The 11,146-nt window shown below is 36.9% G+C and overlaps 1 protein-coding gene across 1 annotated transcript; it reads left to right on the forward strand.

The window, feature by feature from the left end:
• Positions 1-8,130: 8,130 nt before the first annotated feature.
• Positions 8,131-9,086, forward strand: LOC106755102 (trypsin inhibitor A-like). Its single transcript, XM_014637198.2, has one exon. It carries the CDS (start codon positions 8,362-8,364, stop codon positions 8,986-8,988), a length of 627 nt encoding a protein of 208 aa, XP_014492684.1. The 5' UTR covers positions 8,131-8,361; the 3' UTR covers positions 8,989-9,086.
• Positions 9,087-11,146: the final 2,060 nt, after the last annotated feature.

Consider the following 11,146-nt stretch of genomic DNA (forward strand, 5'->3'; position numbering starts at 1 on the left):
CAATTAATTTAGGTTAAATCATACCATTCCTGTAGTTATATAAAAATCTAACATCAATATCTTTCTTTATGTGTTTCAATTTGGTTTATATTTTAGAAAATTTGATCCAATTAGATTCTTTCTATTAGTATTGTATTACTACTAACAACTTTAGAGATGTATCACGTATTAATTTATGTTTTTTTTTTAATTTTCTTAATCTTTTCTAATTTTTAAAAATAAAAAGTTATCATGTGTCAAACTAATGTCATGTCACATGACAGTACGATGTGACGGTGACAGTATCACATTAACTGTTATTACCTTCATCTTGATTATTGTATTTTTGTTTTGTCTCAATTCAATCCCATTTTTTATTTAAATAGCAATTTCATTTATATCTAAATTGAAATCAAATTTAATTTTATTTATATAAAGGTTATATAAAATAATTTTATATAAATTGATAATTTTAATATCACTAGTGCAGCGAAGGGAAACGACCGCGGTTGTTTTTTCCTATACGTCGCGGTTTAAGAACCGCGACATATACAGCCACGGTAAAAAGTCTGTGACTATAGGCCGCGGTTGCAACCGCGGTCAAAAGGTCTGCGAATAGACCGCGGTTGTAGTAGGAACTGCAACCATAACCCCTACTTTTAAAAGACATTGTTCCACTATAGGCCACGGTTCAAACCACGGTTCAAACCACGGTAAAAGACCCAGGAATAGACCGCGGTTCATGCCTTAACCGCAGCCAAAAGTCTTTTTAAAAAATAAAAATAAAAAAATGACCCACTTTCTACCGCGGTTCCTACCATAACCGCGTCATATTCCTACTTTCTACCGCAGTTGTTACCACAACCACGACATATTCTCCTGCAATGTTTTTAAATTGCAGGTCTGTTTTTCTGATATCCACTACCATAAAAACAAACATGCATATCAAACACATGTTTGAATTCAATTTCAACAGATCAAAGACATGTTGAACTGTATTTTAACATCAAATAAAGTACAAAGTCTAATAAAATACAATCTAATCAATTACCATGTTTAAATCTACTAACTAAGAACTATTATACAATCTAACTATATACTTTGCAGCAGCTTTCCTCATGTATGAAAATGGCTTCTCAGGAACTGGTGTAGTAGTCTTGAATCTCTACACAAGACAATTGATATTAATTAGTGTATATGAATTCAAAATTTTGGAGAAAATCAAACTTTGTTAGATTTAAATATTACCGTTTCCCAGCCTCTTGTGATATGAGAACGAATAATATGGGTCATCCAATACATTACATAGTATCCGCACTCATATGACCCATTCTGTCTGTTACACTACAATATATCATCACAGTTGTAAATAGTTAATGAAAACATTAAAACAAAACAACTATAAGAAAGTATGGCTTTAGCATATGTCAAACCTTGAGAGAAATCCATGCAATCTTTCTACTGTTAGCAATTGATCTCCCAACCATCATCATACTTGCTAAAATAGAACTATATATATAAAAAAAAAGAGTTTTAACATTCATTTATATAAAAAAGAAAGTCTAAACATTGAGGTTCTTACCAATCAACTAATTGTCTGAGATGTGTTGGAGGAGACCTGTGCAATGAGCAGAACCACAAAGCATAGCTCTCATGTATAGAAATTACAAGAAGTTGTCAATGGGGCCTGAAATTCATAATAACTTAACTATTATATTTTAAAATCACATATAGAACTTTATTATGTTAACAAAGTTCACTTACCCGGATATAATCGGCAAAAAATATATTTTCTTGCTGCTTGCAAAACTTTTTATGAGATTTGTGTTGATCTGATCAAAATAATTTGATTCATGAATGGATTGGGGATCAACGAATCCATAATCATTAGAGTGCCCCAACTTGTTACTGACCCCAGACATATACCTGAAATCAAAAATTAACTTTGATATAAGGATACTTTATGTATAAATCAATTTTATATATAAATAATTGCTCGTAGACTTACATCATCCATAACTGAATAATTGAAATATTCAACTCTTGTGTTCCCGACGCAAGCTCTGTGACATCTTGGCTCTGAAGGTATAATGGGACCTTAGAGGTTCTCCCAAATACATTAGCATCATTTTCAACCTCCAAAGGCTTATCTTCAAGGATGTCAACAAGTAGATGCAATGAATCAAGAGGATCATCCTCAGATAGAGGAATCTTCTCCTGTGCTTGCGTCTATCGTTACATGGAAAAATAAAATAAGTTTTGACATCAATAACATGTAAACCTTTTGATTTGAGAAGTGTAAAGTAGAATTCCATATGGGGGGGTCAGAAACTGAACCAACCAAATATTTAGGCCAAGTGATAAAAGACTGGAATGCATGTTCCACAGTGAAAATATCATTTGTGGGCAGAGAAACTTCGGCATCTGGTACTATCATTTCGTCTACTGAGACCTTCACCTCATCCTCTGCTAGCTCCATACCATGAACAATAGTCGCCGCCTTAAACACTGTTCCACGAGCTACCAGCACCGTCTCGGTATCGTCTAAAATGTATAACAGACATGGACTAGCATCGTCCATGTCATCCCCTGGGACGATTGGTGCTGAACAACTTCCTTTCCCGCTTCTCCCTGTCAGAGTAAATGTTAGATTATACAAAAGATAGAATAAATTGCACATAAATGTTTATTAAGTTTACCAGTGGGAGGCATATCATGTTCTTGTTCTTGTACAGGAGATGGCATTGGGCGCATGCCATAGCTCTCAAACTGCTGTTGGAACATGGAGTTGAACTCATCAAACAATTCAACCCTGAGCTCTGATCTAAGCTTTGTCCTGACCTGTGTCCTAATCTCCTCTGTAAGGTCTGCTCGAACCTTTTTCATGATCTCTTGTGTCATCCTTTATTGTTGTGCTTCGTTGTATGCATATGAAGTCTGACGAGAAGAGCTCCCAAAATAATCTCGAATTCCTACTCCAGTTCCAGCAGCACGTACACGTCCAGGGTGCTCAGGTCGTCCAATCGCAGTGGTAAGAATATCCTGGCGACCTTATGGAGTGAATTGACCTTGGGAGCTCTGCTCAACCAAGGAGTCTTGTAACATTACAAAACACCATTATTCTTTAAAAAGTTTAATGTAGTATGTATAATGAAATTATTATTATTTTAGGAACAATGATAACTTACAATTCTTTCAGAAATTTCCCGTGCAGTGTCAGAAAAGTAGGTGCCCGATGGTCTCATACAAGCCAACTTCCATTTTTCATGTCGAGAAAGTGGAGAAGGAGGATGAGGGGGGCTACCACCTTGAGATGGTGGTCTAGCATCTGCCTTTTGCTTGAGGATTTTCTCCTCAAGCTTCCTATACCCACCACGAGATAATAGGTGGGGGNTTTTGTTTTGAGCACTTGTTCCTTGTGCTTTGCTTCTAATTGTCTGTCACATAAGTTTAATTAATTAGTTCATATGATATATATTTGTTAATGAAGAATTGAATAATATCAAGTATACTAACCTACCATTCCTCTGATGTCTGACTCTCTACAAAGAGCCGCCAAGTCTCCTCATCAATGGACTTATATGTACTACATGGAGGCTTATCTTTATGCTTTCCAAAAATATATCTTGGGGTCAACTTACTTTCAAAGTTTCTGAAGTTTTCAGCAACAGTTGACAAACACTTATTTCTAAGTGGTGCGACATTTGGAATTTCAAATGTCAGCTGAAATAAACATAATAAAGTTGTATTAGTACAAAATTATCAATATAAACAAATTGTAATTCAAATGATATTAACTAACTTACCAATATATCGTTCCATATAATGTTCCGATCAACCTCGGACACATGGTCAAAAGATGGAGTGAGAATACTAATCTTGTCACGTGCCACTACTCCAAGGTATGATCGGAAGTCATCAGCATTGGGGCCAGTTGCCACACCCGTGATCACGTTAACATTCACTGGAGTTCTTTCACCACTATTCTTTCTGATCAAAAGATGGAGTGGATTTGGAAGGGGGAGCCTCATCCCCTGAAGAATGTGGATGATCAGCCATATATCTGTCAAAATAAATAACAACATGAAATATTAATAAAAGACTTATGTAATATCATATAATTTAACAAAACATGTAATAGTAATCATAGGAAATATATAAAAGGAAAACTTATGTGATATTAATAAAATACTTATACAGAAATTGAAAATTCATACATAAAGATATGGATTCATCATATGTATATTCCCTCATCATGATCTGACCGAGTTGCATGTAGATCGTCGTCAACTAGAGATTGGTCATCTGTTGACGGATTGGCAAGTGTACCAAATCGTACAAGTAATATAAATGGTAAGACCAAGTATCGTTTTTCCCAAGAGACTCGTATGACTTTCTCTTTCGCGTGAATTAAAATAATAAGACTTGAAAAATAAAAGTTAATAAATTGGGTTTGAGGATAAAAATATTAACATGCAAAATAAATGTTGATTCAATTGACAANTGNNAACAATGGATGGATGGATGTTGTTGGGTACTAACAATTTCATCTATTCCACTCTCTCTTACATACTACCCTTGATTATTAGATTGATTTAATTGTTATGCGACTTTCTTAGCCTCCCCTTAACCTGATCCCTCGGCGAAAAGGGCCTAATATCAATTACCGGCTTGCTATCCCTAGCCTCCCATAGTTAATAATACCGCATTATAAACAGAAGTTAGCGCAATTGATCGTCCTACCCCTACCCCTAGGTGGTATTGCAGAATCAAGAGATTACTCACCAGTTCATGTCATTACCGCACGTCCCCATGTCAATAACGACAAACAACGATATACCGAATGAGTTAAACGATAAAAGCCTTAAGCACAAATGATAACCCAACAATAATCAATCAAAACATATGAAGACCATATAAATAATCAATAGTTTCAATAAGAGAGAGTTTCAAAAGATTACATTGAATTCCCCAACAACAATAGGGTTTAGTTCACCATAGACATGGTGAAACAAGATGAAAAATGGAAGAAGAATGAAAGAGCAAACCCTAGAAAAGATGAAAAGGAGCCTAAGCATCCAAGAGATCCTCTCTAGAGAGCAAAATTAGGTCTGGTCGTCTTCCCTTTTCAAAAGAATGACTCTGAATTCATAGTAGGGGTATTTATAGGTGAGGAGCGCGTCAAAATCAGGCCCAAGTCCAGCGTGCTACCGCCGAGCAGTTTGAGTGTGCCGCCCGGCGGTTTGCCACAACCTGCCGCCACTGCCCAGCGGCAATCGCCACCGCCCGGCGGTTTCCCATGCCACCGCTCGGCGGCAATCGCCAGCACGCGACGGTTTCTCTCAGCGTGAAATGCTGCCTAGTCCTCGTCCTGGGCCGCCCGACGGTTTAAGTGTGCCGCCGGGCGGTGCGTCAACTCTTCAAATCTTTATTTTTCTGCTCTTTTCTTGAGTCAACGACCTGTATCTTCAACTCCATTCTCTACTTTTCTCAAATTAGCTTCAAAATAATGCAAAACAAGCATAAAATCGCTAAAAACAACTTTTGACTCTCTCTAGACTCATTTATTGAGTTTTGCTTGATTCTAAGCTCATTCAGAGTAGTAAAGGGTGTAATTTGGTCCAAATTGACATGAAAATCACTGTTTTTTAACCTTCATCATCATCCAAATTTGTTGTAGTTTGAAATGAATGGTTGTTAGCAATATGAATATTAATCAGATTGTCTTCGTTAACTTCAATTGTTTTTTGCCTTGAACAGCGACATACCAATGGTCAGACGTAGGATCTTTGACATAAAAAACCTGAGATGTTTGATATACCATGATAAACGGTTCATCTCGGTAACCCACCTTTCGAAAATCAACCAGTCTCATACCCGATTCACCTATTTTCACACCACTCTTATTATCAAACCACTTACATTTGAACAATGGAACAAAAAACTTGGTGTAATCAACCTCCCATATCTCTTCTATTATACCATAATATCTCATTGATCCAAGTACAGGGATTGATCTTTTGATGTGGAAAATTGAAGCGACTCAACTTCTAAACTGACTCCACTATTTTGTACTATGCTTTTATCATCCAAAGTCTTCGTATAGAATGTGCTATTATTGACTTCATAACTTGTACAACACACGACATCAAACTTTAAACCATTTGCAAGCCACAATAAAGTTTGAGAAGAATGTGGGTCTTTGTCAATTTCAGATTTGAACCAAGACATAAATNTTTTGTTATGCTCCATCAACTGCCATTTCTCTGATTGTCTTAGATTTTTATTCATAACAATGGCTTTGTGTGCTTCCAAAAAAGGGATCACCTCATCTGTGTTGTTCAATATATAAAGATGCGCTTGCAACAATTCTTCGCGATCTTTTGTCACCACATTCACACCTCGGATGCTTTTACTTGTAGAAAATTTATTCAACCATGATGTGCTAGGAACTCCTATTGGATTCGCTGATGTCATGTAATCCGAACAAAATTCGATACTTTCTTCAGCAATATACCTTTCAATCATTGAACCTTCAGGACGATATGGATTTTTAACGTACCCTTTCAAAATCTTCATATAACGCTCTATAGGATACATCCATCTTAAGTATACCGGTTCACACAACTTGATTTCTTTAACCAAATGAACAAGTAAATGTACCATGATGTCAAAAAAAGATGGAGGGAAAAACATCTCTAGTTGACACAAGATGATAACAATTTCGCCTTCAAGTAGAACAGTATAGGCCGTTGTCATAGAACAGTATAGGCCGCGGTTGAGAGGGAAACCGCGACCTATTCTTTTGAAAAAAATAAATCGAAATGACATTTTTGAAATTTTTTTCAACTATATGCCGCGGTTCAGCGCTCAACCGCGGCCTATTCCCTTAAAAATTTAAAATTTATTCAGATCATGGAATAGGTCGCGGTTCCCACATTAACTGCGGTCTATACCCTGACGTTTTGTATCCTCCCAACTGCCTCCAAAAATTGCCTTTTAGGGAATGTCTTGCAACCTTCTGACATTCCCCCCTAGTCAGCCCCTGCAATAAATTTGCAAGGGGAATAGGCCGCAGTTGGGGGGGGGGTGTTAGAAGGTTGTAGGGGGAATAGGTCGCGGGTCTTTGAGCAACCGCGACCTATTCTCCTTGCAACTTTCTGCCTTTGACGCCACGTGAGGAAAACAATAAATTATAGAGGGAATAGGCCGCGATTGCTTAGAGAATCGCGGCCTATTCCTTCTGCAATTTATTGTTTTTCTGACGTGGCGTCAAAGACAGAAAGGTGACTGGGGTATAGGCTGCAGTTTCCCTCTGAACCGCGGCCTATAAGTTTCATTTATTTTCAAAATTGCCACCGCGCACTATTATGCTGCGATTTCTAGTGAACCGTGGCATAATGTGTGCGGTCAAATACCAGTTTTATACTAGTGTATATTTCTTAACAAAATTAAGTTTATTTATATTTATATTCTACATTAAATTTTATTTAAAATTGCTTTTAAATTTTAAATTTATTTGTTTTAAATTAATATAAAATTGTTTAAAATTATTTTAAAATTTATATTTTAATTTATAAATTATTATTCTTAAATCAACGCAAATTATTAAATTATACAATTATTTGAATATATAAAAATTATACAAATTTTTATACAAATTATTAAATATATAAAAATTATTAAATTTTACAAATTTTAAAAATATACAATTATTTAAAAAAGTTTAGAAAGTTGATAAATTTATTTTATTTTATGAAATGTAATTGGTAAATAAGTTTAACATTGTTGAAATTAGTTTTAAAATTTTTTTCTATTAAAATTACTTTTTATCAACCACTTTAAAATAATTTAAAATAAAATTTAAAATAAAATATAAATTTAAATAAATTTAATATTATTAAAAATATATAATAAAAGTATAATTTTGAAAAAAGTATTTGTATAATATTAATAAAAAAACTAAATTTGATTTCCATTAAAAAAGAATAAAATTATTTAATTAAAAAAAAATAAAAATCCAAAGATCAAATTATGATTAAAAAAACGATATAATTGTATTACGAGGTACTTCACTATCACAACACACTGTTACAGTAACGTGATACAACGTCAGTTTAGTAAGTGAAAAATTTTTACTTTTAAAAAATTAAAAAATTAAAATAAGCGCAGGACACGGCACCCTTTTTTAGTGTGTTAATACACCCTTTCAAGTAAAAACTCTACTCTGTCAAGTTTCTAGTAGAACTATTCCTTCCACTAGACCTTGTTCAGATTTTACACTACTTTTCCTTTGTTCATCACATCTATAAATCAACTCTCTCTCAGCCTTGTTTAATCACGCCATTGTCATAAACAATTCAACTCGAACTATCCCAAGAAATGAAGACTTTAATTGCTCCCATTCCTTCCACCTTTTTCTTTTCTCTCTTCCTTCTCTCTATATTCACCTCAAACCTCCCATCCGCCGCAGCCGACGTCGTTACCGACAGAGACGGCGACGCACTTATGAACGGCGGCACTTACCACATCCTCCCCCTGTTCGGAGTAAGGGACGGCGGCGTAGAACTTGCGGCCACCGGAAACGAAACGTGTCCTCTCACGGTGGTTCAATCTCGCACATCTAAAATCTTCAGGGGACTTCCAGTGATAATCTCATCCCCATATCGAATCGCTTACATCAACGAAGCTCTAATTCTGAACCTGGCTTTCGCTTCTCCGCCCTCGTGTGCCCCCACTCCTCCGAAGTGGACCGTTGTTAAGGACCTACCCGAAGGACTAGCCGTGAAACTACCTGGGTACAGCAGCACCGTGAGTGGGTGGTTTAAGATTGAAAAATCTTCCCTTGAATACTTGTACAAGGTTGTCTTCTGCGCACGTAGCGGTGGCACGTGTGGGGAAGTTGGGATAAGTGTTGATGATGAGGGTATGAGTCGTTTGGTTCTTACTGAGGAGGAGGATGATGGCATCATTGTTGAGTTTATGAAGGCTAGTTCAGTTGGTGTTTGAAACTCATGCAGTGGAAAATCGTGTTGTTTTCTCAGTGAATGACAATATATGTGAGAAATAAATTATAAAAAAATCGCACCATGTAGGGTTTGGCATAGTAACTACAATTAACCATACTATATTGTACTTAAAAATACTAAATTTATTTTAACTAAAAACTAATTAAATTATTTTACAGTACAGTGACCAGTGGAAAAACACTGATTAACGTCGGTTATTTTGGGCTTTTAATGTCTATTAAACAATCGACGTTATTACTGGTGACGTCAATGAGACGTTGGACATCGATTCAACAGACGTTTATAATGACGTCAGTTAGTGTCATGACCGACGTCACTAGACGACATTGTAGGCCTAACCCGATGTTTAAGGGCATTATATAGAAGTCGGACTAAGCATTAACCGACGTCTAAGAGCACATAAAGACTTCGAACATCTCACTAACTGACATCTAAAGTCACTATAGACGTCGGTTTTTGCATTAATCGACGTTTAATACAGTTGTTGTGTTTTAGTGTAGTTTTGTTCATGTCTTTGGATAGCCTAGTAGCACACTCTCCTTTTGCTAGTTTCCCCCAAAAACAAGCTTGCGTCCTTTGAATTTCTAATGGCATTTCAACCCAAAACCGAACCTGGGTTGTTGCTTAGTTCCATTTTCAACCGCAAGTGGGAAACATTATGGTGAAACGATAACTAGGCAACGACCCAGGTTCATTTTTGGGTCAAAATGTCACCATAAATCCAAAAGACGTCGCTTTTTCTTGGAGGCAGCTAGCAAAGGGAGACTGTGGTACTACGTTACCCAAGAAAGGAACAAAATTGCACTAAAAACCAACACAAAGAAAACAAATTTTAATCAGTTGAACCAGAAGATAATCGATGAAAGACTAACAAAGGTTAAACGGTAACCATAAAAAACCACGCACCTGGGATGCAATGCCGCAAGAGAGAAAAAGAAGAGGTGCTGCAAGAGAAAAAGGATAAGAGGAAGACGATATCAGAAACTACAATGCTGCGAAGAGTCTATGGTTTATTTAAAATGAAATGGGGCGTCGGTTGCTCCAGAAACCGACGTCTATAGTCACCTAGACGTCGGTTATCTAACTAATTCGACGACCAAGTTAACATATAAACTGACTTTTTGAATGCCCATTAGACGTCGGTTTAAAGGAGAGCCGATGTCTAGGAAGCTGAATCGATTGACGTTTCATTTCCTGTCAGGAATGTTGACGACAGTTGTGAAGGGGTGCCGACGTCTATAATAATTTAGACGTCGGTGCCCTTCTGTCAGACGTCTAATGGCCTCCGAGTTTGGTGAACATAATTAATTACAGGCACATAGACGTCGCTCCCCTTAAACACCGACGTCTAAATTGTAGAAATTTTTCTCTTCCCGCCTTCCGGACAGGCCATAGACGTCGCTTTTTGACTACATGACGTCTAAGCGCTTGGGAATTAGGTGAAGAGCATTAATTGCAGCCCAATAGACGTCGGCCCCCATTACCTTACCTACCTTGACTACATATTTTTTTCTAATAAAAAATTTCACCCCAAATTGAAAACCTTCTAACCTAGGTTTCAAGACTCTAAGAGAAATGAGAAGACAATTTCATTCTTCCTTTGCGAAAATGCAGATTCAATGGATCAAACTGCATGATTGAAACTGCAAAAGGGGTTGATTGAGGAGCGCGAACCCTCCAAACGAACCCTCCAACCCCAACCCTACCCTTTTTCCAGTTCTGTCCCAGTAGGGAAAAGATGAATGTTGAAAAACAGTTATTTTCATATGTCAATTTGGACCAAATTACACCCTCTACTACTCGGAATGAGCTTAAAATTGAGCAAAACTCAATAAATGAGTCTGGAGAGAGTCAAAAGCTGTTTTTAGCGATTTTATGCTTGTTTTGCATTGTTTTGTAGCTAATTTGAGAAAATAAGGAATGGAGTTAAAGATACAGGTCGTTTACTCAAGAAAAGAGCAGAAAAATGAAGATTTGAAGAGTCGACGCACCGCCCGACGGCACACTTAAACTGCCAGGCGGTCCAGGACGAGGAGAAGGCATGGCGATTGATGCTGGGCAGACCTGAGGGAAACCGCCCGACGGTGGCGATTGCCGCCGGGCGGTTTGGAGGATTATGGGAAACCGCCGGGTGGCAC

This window comes from Vigna radiata, unplaced genomic scaffold (assembly GCF_000741045.1).
Source record: "Vigna radiata var. radiata cultivar VC1973A unplaced genomic scaffold, Vradiata_ver6 scaffold_262, whole genome shotgun sequence".
NCBI classification, from domain to species: domain Eukaryota; kingdom Viridiplantae; phylum Streptophyta; class Magnoliopsida; order Fabales; family Fabaceae; genus Vigna; species Vigna radiata.